At 46.3% G+C, this 17,528-nt stretch overlaps 1 protein-coding gene across 2 annotated transcripts in view; it reads left to right on the plus strand.

Annotated features, from left to right (window-relative positions):
* pkn1a (protein kinase N1a) overlaps positions 1-17,528 on the plus strand; it is a 207,371-nt gene that overhangs the window by 49,994 nt on the left and 139,849 nt on the right. For both annotated transcript variants that reach the window (XM_060855310.1, XM_060855311.1), the window contains exons 2-3: positions 6,844-7,144; positions 16,172-16,326. In XM_060855310.1, the coding sequence (XP_060711293.1) occupies positions 6,844-7,144; positions 16,172-16,326 (456 nt within the window). The remainder of the gene's footprint in view (positions 1-6,843; positions 7,145-16,171; positions 16,327-17,528) is intronic.

Consider the following 17,528-nt stretch of genomic DNA (forward strand, 5'->3'; position numbering starts at 1 on the left):
TTCATTCCATATGCCTACCACCCTCTGTGTAAAAAAAGTTGCCACTCAGATTCCCATTTATTCTTTCCCCTCTAACCTTAAACTGTTGGCCTCTCGTCCTCCAATTCCCCAACCTCGGGAAAAAGACTGAGTGCATTCCCTCCATCCGTATCTCTCAGGATCTTATACACTTCTGGAAGATTCCCCCCTCAGTCTCCTATACTTGAAAGAAAAAAAGTCCTAACCAGTCCATCCTCTCCCAAAAGCTCAGTCCCTTCTGTCCTGGCAATGTGCTTTAATTTTTTTTCTGCATTATTTCCAGTTTAACAACATTCTTCCCAAAGCAAGGTGACCAAACTGAAGCCAGTACTCCAAGTGCAGCCTCACCAATGTCCTGTACAGTTGGCTAGGCCCAGCATTTAATACCCATCCCTAGTTGCCCCTTGAGAAGGTGGGGGTGAGCTGCCTTCTTGAACCATTGCAGTTTACCTGTTGTGGGTTCACCCACAATGCCTTTAGGGAAGGAATTCCAAGATTTTGACCCAGCGACAGTGAAGGAGCAGTGATCTATTTCCAAATCAGGATGGGGAGGGGCTTGGGAGGGGTATTTGTTGCCCTTGACCTTCTAGATGGAAGTGTTTGGGGTTTGGAAGGTGCTGTCTGAGGATTTTTGATAAATTTTTACAGTACATCTTGTAGATAGTGCACACTGCTGCTACTGAGCATCGGAGGTGGAGGGAGTGGATGTTCATGGATGTGGTGCCAATTAAGCCGGCTGCTTTGTCCTGGATGGTGTCAAGCTTCTGAGTGTTGTTGGGGCTGCTCCCATCCAGGCAAGTGGGGAGTATTCCATCCCACTCCTGACCTGTGCCTTGGAGATGGCGGACAGGCTTCAGCAATCTGGAGGCCAGTTACTGCCGCTCTGACCTGCTCTTGGAGCCACTGTGTGTTTGTGGTAATTCTCGTTGAGTTTCTGATCAATGATAACTCCCAGAATGTTGATAGTGGGTGATTCAGTGATGGTAACACCATTGAATGTCAAGGAGAGGTGGTTAGAGTGTCTATTACTGATGGTCAAAGCCTCGTATGTGTGTGGTGTGAATGTTACTCGTCACTTGTCAGCCCAAGCCTGGATATTGTCCAGATCTTGTTACATTTGGACACGGACTGTTTCAGGATCTGAGAGTCCGTGAATGGAGCTGAACATTCTTTCTTCGGATCTTATGGGAGGAAGGTGATTGATGAAGCAGTTGGAGATGGTTGGGCCAAGGACACTCCCATCCTGCAGAGATGTCCTAGAGCTGAGATGACTGACCTCCAACAACCACCACCATCTTCTTATGTGTCAGACATGGCTCTATCCAGCAGAGAGTTTGCCCTGATACCCATTGATTCCAGTTTTGCCAGGGCGCCTTGATGCCACACTCGGTTAAATGCAGCCTTGATGTCAAGGGCTGTCCCTCTTCCCTTCCCTCAGGAAGTCAGCTCTTTTGTCCAGGTTTGACCCAAGGCTGTGATGAGGTCAGGAGCTGAGTGACCCTCGGGGGAACCCAAACTGGGCGTCACTGAGCAGGTTATTGCTGAGCAGGTGCTGCTTGATAGTCCTGTTGCTGTCCCCTTCTGTCACTTTCCTGATGATGGAGAGGAGACTGATGGGGCGGGAATTAGCCAGTTTGGATTTGTCCTGCTTTTTCTGTCCAGGACATTTCTGGACCATTCTCCACATTGTCAGGTAGATGCCAGTGTTGTAACTGTACCGGAACAGCTTGGTCAGGGGAGCGGTAAGTTCTGGAGCACACATCTTCAGTCCTATTGCCGGAATGTTGTCAGACCCTGGAGCCTTTGCAGTATTCAGTGTCTCCAACCCTGGTCCTTGATCTCACATGGAGTGAATGGAATTGCCTGGAGACTGGTATCTGTAATGTTGGGGATCACTGGGGGATCAGCCACTCAGTCCTTCTGGCTGAAGACTTGCTGTGAAAGCTTCAGCCTTATCTTTGATCTTGATGTGCTGGGATCTTCCATCATTGAGGAGGGGGATATGTGTGGAGCTGCCTCCTCCCAGTGAATTGTTTAATCATCCACCACCGTTCCCGACTGGATAGGAGAGGATTGCAAAGCTTCGATCTGATCCGTTGGTTGTGGGATCGCTTAGCTCTGTCTATCACTTGCTGTTTATTCTGTGCGATGTACAAGTAGTCCTGTTTGATAGCTTCACTGGGTCGACACCTCATCTTCAGGGTGCTGCTCCTGGCATACCTTCCTGCACTCCCCATTGAACCGGGGTTGATCCCCTGGCCTGATGGGAATGGGTGAGTGGGGGATATGCCGGGCCGTGAGGTGACAGATTGTGCTGGGGTAGAGTTCTGCTGTTGGTGGCCCCAGCGCCTCATGAATGCCCCAGTCCTGAGTTGCTTGATCTGTGTGAAGTCTGTCCCATTTAACATGGTGATAGTCTCACCCAACATGATGGAGGTTATTCCCAATGTGAAGATGGGACTTCGTCTCCACACGGATAATGTTACGGTCACTCTAACTAACTGATACTGTCATGGACAGATGTGCCTGCAGCTGGCAGATTGGTACGGGTGAGCTCAGGGATGTTTTTCCCTCTTGTTGGTTCCCTCCTCACCTGCTGCAGACCCAGTCTGGCAGCGATGCCCTTTAGGACCCGACCAGCTTGGTCAGTAATGCTGCTGCTGAGTCACTCTTGGCGGTGAACATTGAGATCCCCCACCCAGGGTACATAATGTACCCTTACCATCCGCACTGCTTCCTCCAAGTGTTGTTCAACATGGAGGAATACCGATTCATGATCTGGGGGAGGACAGTGCGTGGTAATCAGCAGGAGGTTTACTTATCCATGTTTAACCGGAAGTTGTGAGACTCCCTGGGGTCCGGAGTCCATGTTGAGAACTCCCAGAGCAACCCCCTCCCAACTGTATCCCACTGTGTCACTCCCTCTGTTGGGTCTGTCCTGACGGTGGGACATGACCTATCCAGGGATGGTGGTGGTGGAGTCTGGGACGTTGTCTGGAAGGTAGGATACTGTGACTATGACTGTGTCAGGCTGTTGCGTGACTAGTCTGTGAGACAGCTCTCCCAGTGTTAGCATTAACCCTAGACAGTAGCAAGGAGGACTTTGGCAGAAACAGCCCTGTCGACCCTGTGATGTCTTTTCTAGTGCCTGGGTCGATGCCCGGTGATCCATCCGGTTTCATTTCTTTGAGACTTTGTAGCGATGGGTACAACTGAATGGCTCACTTGGCCATTTCAGAGGGCAGCTGAGAGTCAGCCACATTGCTGTGGGTCTGGAGTTACATGTCGGCCTGGCCAGGTGAGAGTGGCAGATTTCCTTCCCTGAAGGACAATCGTGAATTCGGTGGGTTTTTCCAACAATCGGCAATAGTATCATGATTATCAGTGGATTTTTAATTCCAGATTTTTTGTGAAGAATTCAAATTCCACCATCAGCCGTTGCAGGACTCTAACCTTGGTCTCCAGAACATTATTCTGGGTCTCTGGATTAAGGGATAAATGAAAGAAAATAATAAAGCAAGCCAGGTTACCTCATGATATGTTGGTGCAGGTATAACTGAACTCCTTGGCTGTTTTTCCTGCAGCTTTGCTCAGGGCCACCTTCTCCGTTCACCCAGCAAAGGCAGGAACACGCCTCGCTCAGCCTTCCTCTGTTTGAGTTTCTGCGAGCTGACCTATCAGATTAGGTAGGCAGCCCTCAGCTGTTCATGCTACCTCTGTAGCATGCGAGAACCACTTCAGAGGGAAAAAATAATCTTTTAAAATAAGTAACTTTTGTTTCTGGTTTTGCCCTGATAGGGTAACACGGATAGGGTAGGATGTAGATGTGCTGGTGGTGGTGGACAAAGTGGTTAGGGATAACATTATGTCTGTACTTGGGGAGGGTATTCCTATAATTTGGGTGGAACTGAGAAATAAGAAAGGGATGATCACCTTATTGGGATTCTACAGTATTCTCCCCAGTAGTCAGCAGGAAGGTGAGGAACAAATTTGTAAGGAGATCTCAGTTCTCTATAAAAATAATGTGGTTATGGTAGGGGATTTTAACTTTCCAAACATCGACTGGGACTGCCATAGTGTTAAGGGTTTAGATGGAGAGTAATTTAAGTGTGTACAAGAAAATTTTCTTACGCAGTGTGTGTATGTACATACTAAAGAAATGCAAGACTTGACCTTCTCTTGGGAAATAAGGCAAGGCAGGTGACTGACATGTCAATGAGGGAGCACTTTGGAGCCAGTGACCCTAATTCTATTAATCTTAAAAATCATGATGAAAAGGATAGACCAGATGTAAAAGTTGAAGTTCTAAATTGGAGGAAGGCCAGCTTTGACAGTATTAGGCAAGAAATTTCAAAAGTTTATTGGGGGAGGATGCTCACAGGTAAAGGGACAGTTAGAAAACAGGAAGCCTTCAAAAATGACCTAATGTGAGTCCAGAGACAGTATGTTCCTGTTAGGGTGAAAGGGAAGGCTGGTAGGTATAGGGAATGTTGGATGACAAGAGAAATTGAAGGTTTGGTTAAGAAAAAGAAGGAACCATGTGTCAGGTATAGACAGGATAGATCGAGTGAATCCTTAGACTGGCATAATGGCAGTAGGAGTGTATTTAAGAAGGACTTAGAGCAAAAAGATGACATAGCTTTGGCAAAAAGGGTTAAGGAGAATCCAAAGGGATTCTACAAATACGTTATGGACAAAAGGGTAACTAGGAGGAGAGTAGGGCCCCTTAAAGATCAGCAAGGCAGCCTATGCATAGAGCAATCTGCAAACTCGTACCCAGGCATCTTGCCCACTCAGTCCCATGAGGGGATGAACCCTGGTTCAATGGAGAGTGCAGGAAGGCACACTGTGGTGATGGAATGTACCCTTCAGACAGGCAGTTGGTAAACAGCTTTGAGATAAACCTGGGTGTTTTTCTTTAGCTTAGACAAAAGAAGCATGAGTGAGTAGAGTCAGGGCTCTCCGAGAACCAGGAAGGTATCGCGTTTTGCTTTCAGTTAATGAGATTTAATTCCAGTCTGCTAACTGACTGCTGGAACTAACAGTGAGGGTTTTCTCTGAGCTGCTGGAGTGAGAAGATAGCACATGAATATCAAACTACTTTGCCACATTTCTTCACCTTGTGTTTCGGCATGCTGCCTATTGTTGGTGGTAAATAGATTAGATTAGATTACTTAGTGTGGAAACAGGCCCTTCGGCCCAACAAGTCCACACCGACCCACTGAAGCGCAACCCACCCATTCCCCTACATTTACCCCTTCACCTAACACTACGGGCAATTTAGCATGGCCAGTTCACCTGACCCGCACATCTTTGGACTGTGGGAGGAAACCGGAGCACCCGGAGGAAACCCACGCAGACACGGGGAGAACGTGCAAACTCCACACAGTCAGTCGCTTGAGTCGGGAATTGAACCCGGGTCTCAGGCGCTGTGAGGCAGCAGTGCTAACCACTGTGCCACCGTGCTGCCCACTAATAGTTAAATCCTATCTTGATAAGTATTTCAGTCGAGCTCAAGTTCTGCCAGTTCTTCTTTGTGTTTTAACTATGTTGTCAGAATAAAATGTGTGTTTGATTAAAGCCTAGCGGTGGCCCAAACAAATCACATCTGAAACACAGCACCTTCCATCTGCCTGTAAGTAAATGTTAGAAAGGTAAGGTCCAGGCTATCCCCTGATTATACTTACTGAGAAAAGAAGGTTTTGTGAAATGGGTATGACAGCTCTGGAAGTGTGATGGAGGCAGGTTCAATCGAGTAATGCAAAAGGACATGAGCTGATGATTTGAATAGGAACAGTGTGCAGGTTCCAGGAGAAGGTGGAGAGAATGACCCTGAAACTGACCTTCAGCTCCGCTGCTCACTCGGGGAGCGACTGCAGACATGATGATGGACTGCATAGCGACTTCCCGCACACTTGTGTGACCTGTTTGTGGCAGCTGCCACAAGAGAAGGTTGGATCCTTCTCTTCTGGACTCCTTTTTGCTGGTTTATATTAATTTATATATCTATTTGTATTACAGTGTTTACTTTCTCTTTCTGCAGTTCTCTGAAGGGTATTTTGTGGCTCAGTGGTTAGCACTGCTGCCTCATATCCCCTGGGACCTGGGTTCGATTCCAGGCTCGGGCGACTGTCTGTGTGGAGTTTGCACATTCTCCCCGTGTCTGCGTGGGTTTCCTCCAGGTGCTCTGGTTTCCTCCCACAGTCCTAAGATGTGTCAGGTGGATTAGCCATGGGAAATGCAGGGTTTCAGGGATAAGATAGGGAGGGAGGGACCGAATAGGATGCTGTTCAGAGTCGGAAGTCACTTGACATCACGGTTACAGTCCAACAGGTTTCTTTGAAACCACAAGCTCTCGGAGCACTGCCCCTGAGTCAGTCAAAGGGACTGTGTTCCAAATGCTTGTGAGAGTTCAAGTAGAGCTGTTGGCCTAGAACTGAGCGTCATGTGACTTCTGACATGGTTCACCCCATCCATCACGCTGTTCAAAGGGTTTTGAAAATTCTGGCAAACCAGGAGGGTGCTTGTCAATGTCATGACTGATCCTTGTACCGTCCCACCAGAGTCTCTGCCTGACTGTCCCCATTGCTGCTGCCTCAGAACTTGTGACCTCAAATTATCATCTCAGAATTCCGGTGGAGGTCATGATCCACGATTTGGGAACCCCTTGTTTTAACTTTCTGATGAAATCCGCATCGCAATGTGTACTTATCCAATCCTCTCTGGCTTCTTGCTCAGCTTTGAGCCATGTTACTGTGATCAGGGCTGCAGTACAGTGTGAAGTATTGATTTTGATACCAAATAATTGCTTTGGTTTCCCTGCAGAGCGACCCTGGAACTGTCCCTATTTTCGAGCAACTGCGATTGGACCAGAGCTCGGATTTCTCAGATACCTCATTCCAACAGAAATTGGATGAAGCCAAAGAGCAGATAAAACGTGAGATCAGAAAAGAGTTGAAGATAAAAGAAGGTGCAGAAAACCTGCGTAAAGCCACCACCGACAAAAAGAACTTGTCCAACGTGGAACATGTCCTGAAAAACTCCAATCGAAAACTGGAGGTCTTACATGAACAGCTGCAAGACCTAAATGCTCACATTGTAGTGAAGGATCCGGAGGAACTGCAAGGTAATTTCTGGAATATGTATTTCAATTAAATATGTACGCAGCATAATTTGTCGTTCTCCTTCGAGATTTGATATTCTTATAATTCAGGAGAAAGTGAGGACTGCAGATGCTGGAGATTCAGAGCTGAAAATGTGTTGCTAGAAAAGCGCAGCAGGTCAGGCAGCATCCAAGGAGCAGGAGAGTCGGCGTTTCGGGCATAAGCCCTTCTTCAGGAATGAGGAAAGTGTGTCCAGCAGGCTAAGATAAAAGGTAGGGAGGAGGGACTTGGGGGAGGGGCGTTAGAGATGCGATAGGTAGAAGGAGGTCAAGGTGACAGGCCGGAGTGGGGTGGGGTCGGAGAGGTCAGTAAGGAGATTGCAGGTTAGGAGGGCGGTGCTGAGTTGAGGGAACCGACTGAGACAAGGTGGGGGGAGGGGAAATGAGGAAACTGGAGAAATCTGAGTTCATCCCTTGTGGTTGGAGGGTTCCTAGGCGGAAGATGAGACGCTCTTCCTCCAGCCGTTGTGTTGCTATGGTCTGGCGATGGAGGAGTCCAAGGACCTGCATGTCCTTGGTGGAGTGGGAGGAGGAGTTGAAGTGTTGAGCCATGGGGTGGTTGGGTTGGTTGGTCCGGGTCCTCACTTTCTCCTCAAAGACAGTCCTCACTTTCTCCTCGAAGATAAGGAACCCTCCATACACACGGGATGAACTCGGTTTCTCCAGTTTCCTCATTTCCCCTCCCCCACCTTGTCTCAGTCCCAACCCTCGAACTCAGCACCGCCTTCCTCACCTGCAATCTTCTTCCTGACCTCTCCGCCCCCACCCCACTCCGGCCTATCACCCTCACCTTGACCTCCTTCCACCTATTGCATCTCCAACGCCCCTCCCCAAGTCCCCCCTCCCTACCTTTTATCTTAGCCTGCTGGACACACTTTCCTCATTCCTGGAGAAGGGCTCATGCCCGAAACGTCGATTCTCCTGCTCCTTGGCTGCTGCCTGACCTGCACTTTCCCAGCAACGCATTTTCAATTCTTATAATTCACCCCGATAACAAGTGGTTGGGACAGCACATCTCTTCTATCAGAAATAACTGCATACAATAGGAATACATCAGAAATAATCTGTGTCTAAGGAATGGAAATGTCAATATGTTTGCAGTATTCTTGGGTCATATAACTCTGTGTGCTTCTACCCAACCCCATTGCTGTGAATTGGAAATGCTTGAGTACAAAGATGATATCAAATGAATAACTGAGTTCCCCGTTAGTGAAAAGCTTCTGGAAAATAGGGCGTGCAACTTTAATGTTATCTTTGCGATGGAGAGGGTACTTGGAATGACAAAACACTTGGAAAAGGTGAGGTGTGAATCAGGAATGCTTCACGTTCATGATGGAAAAGCATTGTGACAAAATCTGGGAAATTGCCACTTGATAAGAAGAGGTTAATAAATGACAGCTGATGTGGGTTTATGTGGACAAATTGTGTGTTTGACTTGATTTGAATTCCATACTGAAGTAATGGGGAGAATAAAGAGTGTCAAATTGATGGTGTGCATGTGGACTTTCAAAAGTAATTTGATAAAATACAGTATAATAACCTTGTTAGCAGAATTGAAAGTCATGGGATTGAAGGTACCACGGTAGAGTGGATTCAAAATTGACCAAGGAAGGTGAGGTTTGTCAAATAAGAGAGATATCCCTACAAATCGTTTTAGATTACTTAGTGTGGAAACAGGCCCTTTGGCCCAACAAGTTCACACCGACCTGCTGAAGCGCAACCCACCCAGACCCATTCCCCCGACATTTACCCCTTCACCTAACACTACGGGCAATTGAGCATGGCCAATTCACCTGACCTGCACATTTTTGGACTGTGGGAGGAAACCGGAGCACCCAGAGGAAACCCACGCAGACACGGGAGAATGTGCAAACTCCACACAGCCAGTCGCCCGAGGCTGGATTCGAACCTGGGAGCAGTGCTAACCACTGTGCCACCGTGCCGCCCATGGATTAAGGAACAGAAGAAGTTCATTTGACTCCTCCAACCTGCTGTGCCATTCAGTAAAATCATGGCTAATGTAATTACTTCACATTGTAGTGCCTATGCTCTTTCACCCCCCCACCGCCCCATCCCCTTGCCTAAGCCTTGCTTTAAAATGATTCAGACTATACTCCTGCTGGCTTTCGAGAACCCAAGAGTCTGTTTCCCTGCTGTCTCACTCCGACTCTGTAAAGAGAGTCCAAAAGACTCTTGACTTTGTGAGAAACAAATTCACCCCATCTCTGCCTTCCATAGGTGAACCCTGAGACTACAGATCACTGTTTAAAACTAAATTCTCCCACAAGTGACATTATCGAGGTTTATAAAACTGTGAGGGGTATAGATAGGGTAAACAGGCAAAGTCTTTTCCCTAGATGGGGGGAGTCAGAACTAGAAGGCATAGGTTTAGGGTGAGAGGGGGAAAGATTTAAAAGGGACTTTTTCATGCAGAGGTTGGTACGTGTATGGAATGAGCTGCCAGAGGAAATGGTGGAGGCTGGTACTATTACAACATTTAAAAGGCATCTGAATGGGTACATGAAGGGTTTTAGAGGGATATGGGCCAGGTGCTGGCAAATGGGGCTAAATTAGTTTAGCATATCGAAGGTTGGCATGGATGAGTTGAACTGAAGGCTTTGTTGCTGTGCTGTACCATTCCCGTGACTCTACGACTCTCAGTTAAAACATCCCTTATAGACCCTGCCAAGACCCCCTCAAGCTGTTATGTTTATATCAAGTTGCCTCTTATTCATCAAAGCTCTAGCCTATAAAAGATTGGCCTGTCAAACCATTCCTCATAATACAGCCCTCCCATTCCAGGGTTTAGTCTCTCAAACCTTTGCTGAACGTCTTCCAATCCTTTTTTATCCTCCCTTTGAGGTAACCAGTACTGTGCACAGTATTACCAGTGCCCTGTGTAACTGAAGTATAACTTCCTTACTTTTCTAATTAGTTTCCCTTGGAATAGACGCAAAACTTTCTATTGGCTTTCCTAATTACTTCCTGTACCTACAGATTAATGTTTTGTGAACCATGTAGCAGGACACCAAGATCCCTCTCCATCTCCGCTCTCTGCAATCTCTCACCATTTAGACGGTCCACTTCCTCTTCGTTCTTACAGCCAAAATGGACAATTTAACATCCTCCCATACTGAACTGCCTTTGCCTGATTTTTTGCTTGCGTATTTAACCAATTTGTGGTCTCCTCTTCACAGTTTATTTTTGGACCTATCTTTGTGTCATTGGTAAATTTAGCAATCGTATATTCCTTTATCTTATTTATATAAGTTGTGAAAGAAGAGGCCACTGTGGAATACCATGTGTCACATATTGTCATTCAGAAGGAAGATAAGAAATCGGACTAAGAGTGGTTAATTTGGCCCTCAACCGTATCCTGATATTAGACACGATTATGACTGATCTGTCACATGCCTCAGCCCCTCTCTACTGTCAGCTTATCATAGCCCTAAACTCTTCAATCTTTCAAAAACTTATCTCTCTCCTCTCTAAATACTTTTATGATTCGCCTCCAGAAATATCTGGAGTAGAGGTAGTACTGAGGAAGTGGGGAGGCTGCAGAAGGATCTAGACAGTTTGGGAGAGTGGTCCAGGAAATGGCTGATGGAATTCAACGTGAGCAAATGCGAGGTCTTGCACTTTGAAAAAAAGAATAAAAGCATAGACTACTTTCTAAACGGTGAGAAAATTCGTAAAGCCAAAATACAAAGGGATCTGGGAGTGCTAGTTGAGGATTCTCTAAAGGTAAACATGCAGGTTGAGTCCGTGATTAAGAAAGCGAATGCAATGTTATCGCTTATCTCAGAGGGTTGGAATATAAAAGCACCGTTGTGCTACTGAGACTTTATAAAGCTCTGGTTAGGCCCCATTTGGAGTACTGTGTCCAGTTTTGGTCCCCACACCTCAGGAAGGACATACTGGCACTGGAACGTGTCCAGTGGAGATTCACACAGATGATCCCTGGAATGGTAGGTCTAACGTACGAGGAATGGCTGAGGATCCTGGGATTGTATTCATTGGAGTTTAGAAGATTAAGGGGAGATTTAATAGAAACTTACAAGATAATACAGGGCTTGGAAAGGGTGGACGCTAGGAAATTGTTTCCGTTAGGCGAGGAGACTAGGACCCATGGACACAGCCTTAGAATTAGAGGGGGTCAATTCAGAACAGAAATGCGGAGACATTTCTTCAGCCAGAGAGTGGTGGGCCTGTGGAATTCATTGCCACAGAGTGCAGTGGAGGCTGGGACGCTAAATGTCTTCAAGGCAAAGATTGATAAATTCTTGATGTCACAAGGACTTAAGGGCTACGGGGAGAATGCAGGTAAGTGGAGTTGAAATGCCCATCAGCCATGTTTGAATGGTGGAGTGGACTCGATGGGCTGAATGGCCTTACTTTCACTCCTATGCCTTATGGTCTGTCCAGTTGAAAGGTGCTTTGCATGGGCTCAGATTGGTACTGAGCATGCTTAAGGTCCTTTTTAGGAGCTCGGGTGAAGCAAAGGTGTCTGTAATGGATGCAGGAGGGGTGCTGGGGCTTGAGGGAGCTACAGTGTTATGTAAGATGTTTAGGAACTGGAGTGGATTACAGAGATAGGGAGGTGTGTCAAGGCTAGAGGAGGCTGTAGACAGGTGGAACGTGGGGCTGGATAAGGTTAAAGATTAGGGAGGGGTGTATATTCAAGTTTTGGAGTACGATGTAGTTATTAAATAAATTAGAAACTGGCGCCTATTAATATCATTGATCCAGATGTAATTGATGAAAGATCCCTCTGAATAGTCGAACCCGTCGGTGGAACACTTGTGCCATTCTTTCTGTTTAGTTCACAACCCAGCGGGAAAAAAGCGCCACTCAAGGTGGGAAACGGAAAACTGACAGTGAACTTGGAGGATTGCCTTCTTTCCACTGCCAGAAACATGGTATTTGAGGGGACGTTCCTTGAATGTGTCAAAACTTTTGTTTTTATTTGACCATGTGTTGATGGATGTTTGTGGAGTCCATACCATGGAATTGAGTGTGGTAGGGACGCACAGAGGGGTACTGGGCTTCTGTTGTGGTTGCCTTGGATTGGGAATCTCCTGCCACCAAATGAAAATAAATGGAGACCTTTTGAAGCATTTTGGAACCAACCGTCTAAGTGTGCTTTAGTGTGCACCAGTTACGTAACTTCTCTTCCTATGGTGCAAGTGTTTCTATTGGTCAACAGATTGTGATACCAACACTGACAGCTGGAGGACACTTTCACCTTTCACTTCCTCCCCTTTTTAAAATGTCTGAAAAACAAGGGCTCGCAGTTCCCTCCTCCCTGATTCCTGGAGGGACAGCAACTGGATGTGAAGTCAGTAAATTGAGATTATTATTTATGCCCATCCTAAATTGCCCCCTTCCAGACAATTAGGAATAGGCAGTAAATACTGGCCAGCAACACCTTTACCCCATGACCAAATGAAATTGCTTGGCCTCATCCCAAAATGACCTTTTAGTTCCCAGTTCAAATGTAATAATGCTTTTTTTGTTCTATTACAAAGTAGCTGTACCTTTTATTCCAACAGGACGCTGTGTGTTTGTATCCACTGTACTCCCTGCTGCGTTTTAATGGGAGTTTGCTCGTTGGATGCAGGGTGTTTATTCTTATCGCTGTCCAGATAGAGTTGGCCTGAGGGCTGCATACAATTAAACACCTCTGTAAGCGGTTGGAGAGGGTTGTTCCAAAGTTGTTCAAACGGGTGGTGCTGTCACTTGTGACAATTGCTGCCAATCCCTCACTGGAGGTGCATTCACATGGCACCTTGCTCCGTGGTACAGTTCATGTGGCTGACAGTATAATCAGAGTACTCTTCAAACAGACTGCACAGCAGGTTCCCTCACTCTATCACCGATGTTGTGGCCATATTTCCACCCTGCTCACTTGCAGTTGCACAGTGACAGAAATACAGATGGATGGATGGAATCCATTTTTGGGCATGGAGTCACATGGTGCTGTGACATCGCCCGTTGTACGTCATGTGTAGGCTCATCTGTAAAATGCACTTGGCAGTTGATGGAAGTCAATGGGCCAACGTTTCAGGGAATAATAATCTTGATCCTATTAGTCAAAAATCACACACCACTGGGTTATAGTCCAGCTTTCAAAGTTTGGGAGAAGATTTGTAGCTCGGGTGCTCGTTGTTGTGGTTCTGTTCGCCGAGCTGGGAGTTTTTGTTGCAGACGTTTTGTCCCCTGTCTAGGTGACATCCTCAGTGTTTGGGAGCCTCCTGTGAAGCGCTTCTGTGATCTTTCCTCCGGCATTTATAGTGGTTTGTCTCTGCCGCTTCCGGTTGTCAGTTCCAGCTGTCAGCTGCAGTGGCCGATATATTGGGTCCAGGTCGATGTGTTTGTTGATACATCATGGCACTCATTCTATCAACAAACATATCGACCTAGACCCTATATACTTAAAGTCTGGTTGAAGATTTGTAGCTCGGGTGTCCGTTGTTGTGGTTCTGTTCGCCGAGCTGGAAGTTTTTGCTGCAAACGTTTCGTTCCCTGGCTCCAATAGCACTGATGATGTTCCCTAGCCAGGGAACGAAACGTTTGCAGCAAAAACTTCCAGCTCGGCGAACAGAACCACAACAGACCCTATATACTGTCCAGTGCAGCGGGCAGCAACTGACAACCGGAAGCGCCAGAGACACACCACTATAAATACCGGAGGAATCAGCACAGAAGCGCTTCACAGGAGGCTCCCAAGCACTGAGGATGTCACCTAGACAGGGGATGAAACTTGTGCAATAAAAACTCCCAGCTCGGCGAACAGAACCACAACATATTGTCCAGTTTATTTGAAACCACAAGCTTTCGGAGCCTCACTCCTTCCCCAGGCAGCTAGTGTTTGTTCACGATCTTCACATCAGTTGTATAGCCCTTTGATCTTTTCCTTATAAATTCTGTGTGCGAACTATTCTCTGTCACAAACAGTCTGAGGAAGAAATGGGAGCTCCGAAAGCTTGTGGTTTCAAATAAAGGTGTTGGACTAGAACGCTGTGTCTTGTGATTTTTGATGTTGCCCGCCCCAGTCCAACACCAGCACCTCCACATCCTGATCATATTAGGCGAATGTTGCCGTGGCAATGGTCAGCTGTTTGTGGACATTCAGCTGGATTAATTTCAGAGGTTTGGAAGTGGCATCAGGTGTAACCAAAAGAGATCACTGCTAAAGTAGCAAATAGATCAATGTGAGGGGGGCGGTGGCGGGGGAGGGGGAGAAATTAAATGGCTATGGGGCAGAAAAGAAAGACATCTGAAGGTGAAGTAATGAGACGGTAAAAGATGATCAGAGTTTATTGAAAATGCCAGTTCCACAGGCAGGAGACTGAATATGCAAAATACTCAACAAAGGAAGTTAGCACGGGGACAGTGGGAGTTTGTTTTAATGCATTGATTTGGAATGAACAACATTTTATTGTCTAAAAAAGGTGCTGGAAGATGTTGCAGGGAAATAAGATATACACTTAAAATGGGCAAGACTTGCAGATCCTGTGGAGTGAGCAGCAGAGCAAGACTCTCTCCTGGGACATATTTCGGAAGGCTGACTGAGGACACTGAACTGGAATCGTGTTGGCAAAACTCGAAAGTCCGTGGTGGGGAGACCTTGTAGATGGGTTTGGGGGGGGGGTGGGGGGTGATATGAGATTTATCCCAGGCAAATTGTGTCTGCAAACTGGATTTGAGTTCTTGTTGAGAGGTTAGCTAACACAGTTGGGGGAGGATGTGGCACAGCGAGAGGAGAGCAGAACGTACCGGCAATGAAATCAGAGATAAGCAGTAATAAAATTAGAAACTCTCCAAACATTGGCAATCTATGGACACAAATGTTAGAAGGTAGCAGGAAAAGTTGATTAGGTTGTTATAAAAGACATTGCAGAGCAGCACGGTGGCACAGTGGTTAGCACTGCTGCCTCACAGCGCCAGGGACTTGGGTTTGATTCCAGCCTCGGGCGACTGTCTGTGTGGAGTTTGCACGTTCTCCCCGTGTCTGCGTGGGTTTCCTCCGGGTGCTCTGGTTTCCTCCCACAGTCTAAAGATGTGAAAGTTAGGTGAACTGGCCATGCTAAATTGCCCGTAGTGTTCAGGGATGTGTTGGTTAGGTGCATTAGTCAGGGGTAAATATGGAATAATAGGGCAGGGGAGTGGGTCTGGGTGGGTTACTCTTCCGAGGATCGGTGTAGATTTGCTGGGTCTAATTGCCTGTTTCCACACTGTATAGATTCTGTGAAAAAGATGTAGAAGAGCCTGGGCTTTATGAAGGGAGGGAGGGGTAGGATATAAAAGCAAGGAATTAAACTTTATTAATCTTGGGTTTAGCCTCCATGTGGCCAATTTAGTCATGACATTTTAGTTTGGAGAGGATGCAAGGGATATTTGTTCAACTAGAACTAGAGATGAGGGAATTTAGTTCTGTGGGGAGAGTTGGTATTTCCTCCTCGGAGCGAAAAAAAAAGTTGCTGGGGAGAAACAGTGGAGTTGTTCAGCCATGTCAGTGAAGCCAGTGGTATCCTGGTCAGTAACACAGGACAGATATTTCAGGAAACTGGCAGAAAAAAAACAGAAAATAGATGAATGATTGTTCCACAGTTGTTGTAATCTTGTTCACACTTCCTGAAATGTGGCGAATGCAGATTAAATTGTCCCTTTTCAAAATGATTGGCATTGATATTTAAAAAGGAGGAATTTACTGTACTTGGGGAAAGCCATGGCAGTGTGGTATTAACTGGGTGGCTCTTTCCAGGTCCCAGCTCGGGTGCAGTGGATTGAACAGTCAGCTGCTGTGGAAGTCTGTTCGGTCATGATGCCGAGAGCCTTGGACACTTCCAGTGTCTAGCTGCTCATTGCTTTTGATTGTCAGTTGGAGAGTTTTTTCTGTATGTGTTTTCTGTAGCAGTTGAGTGATCTATCCGGTCAATGAAGGAAGCATGAAAGATCTGATTACCCTGTTTTCTCCTTTTCATGTAGATGAACCTCAGTCACCTGGTACTGTAAGCAGGGAGGCTCGTTCCACTGCCAACAAGAACCGGATTGTGGCTTTGGAGAAACAGCTTAATATCGAGATGAAGGTGAAGCAAGGAGCTGAGAATATGATCCAGATGTACTCCGGTGCCCCAGTGAAGGTGAGGGAAACATTGCCAGCTGCTGTACATTCAGCTTGAGCTGCTCATGAACGGTGGGTGACACTTTGAAACATTGAATAAGGACGTTTTGTTCAGGGGCAAAACCAAAAAGCCTCCCAATGAGGATGTTATTGGCTACTGTTGGAAGATATGGGCGAAAAGCTGCACTTCACCACTTGACAATACATGACACACAACTCAGATCACGGTCATGAAGCTTGAAACAATCACTCCAATTTATTTTGGGGCGTGAATCGAGAAAGGAAAATGATTTTGGTATTCTGGAATGCTGGAAGAGATCTCCCTGGAGCGAATTAGAAACAGGAACAAAAATAGTCCATTCAGCGTGTTGAGTTTGCTGTACTGCTCAGTAAGAGGTGGTCAGCTGGTTTAGTTGGGACCTTAACTTCACAAATGTTGCATGTGTTTCCTATCAATCAGTTTGCTGACTCGGGTTTGTTAGGTTAAGTTTTCAAAACAGACAATACATTGGATCCACAGACCAGAGACAGGCCACTCCTCATTATAGAGCCATAGTGTTATACAACCTGGAAATGGACTCTTCAGCCAACTCATCTACGCCGAGCAGATAGCTTAAACCAATCCAGTCCCATTTGCCAACACTTGGCCCATATCACTCTTAAATCCACCCTATTATATACCCAACCAGATGCCTTTTCAATGTTGTAGTTGTACCAGTCTCCACCACTTCCATACACGCAACACCCTCTGCATGAAAAAGTTGCTCTTTTAAGTCCTTGTTAATTCTTCCCGTTTCACCTTAAACATATGCCCTCCAATTTTAGACTCTCCTATACTGGGCTTGGCTAATCACCCTATCCGTGCCCCTCATGATTTTACAAACCTCCATCAGGTCATTCCAGTGCGTGTAGAATGTCAGAGACTGAGTTAGGCTATTTCACCCCTTTGCGTTCACTTCTGCCATTTCTTAGGACTGTGGTGATTTTTGATTCTGCAGCTTTAGCTCCATTTTCCTCCTCAAGCACCATGTCCCTCGACTTTCTTGTTTAAAAAAATACATCAGTCTCGAGCTTGTGATCTCAAAGAATTGAGCACCACTGCCCTCTAGGGTAAGGAACCTCCGATTCTCCAAGAATACTTTCTATCATCAGCAAACATGCACAAATAAGACTTGATCTTGAAACCTCAGCCACTGAAAAGTTAGTAAATGCTGAGGCCTC

The sequence above is a fragment of the Hemiscyllium ocellatum genome, chromosome 45, assembly GCF_020745735.1.
Source record: "Hemiscyllium ocellatum isolate sHemOce1 chromosome 45, sHemOce1.pat.X.cur, whole genome shotgun sequence".
Lineage (NCBI taxonomy): Eukaryota > Metazoa > Chordata > Chondrichthyes > Orectolobiformes > Hemiscylliidae > Hemiscyllium > Hemiscyllium ocellatum.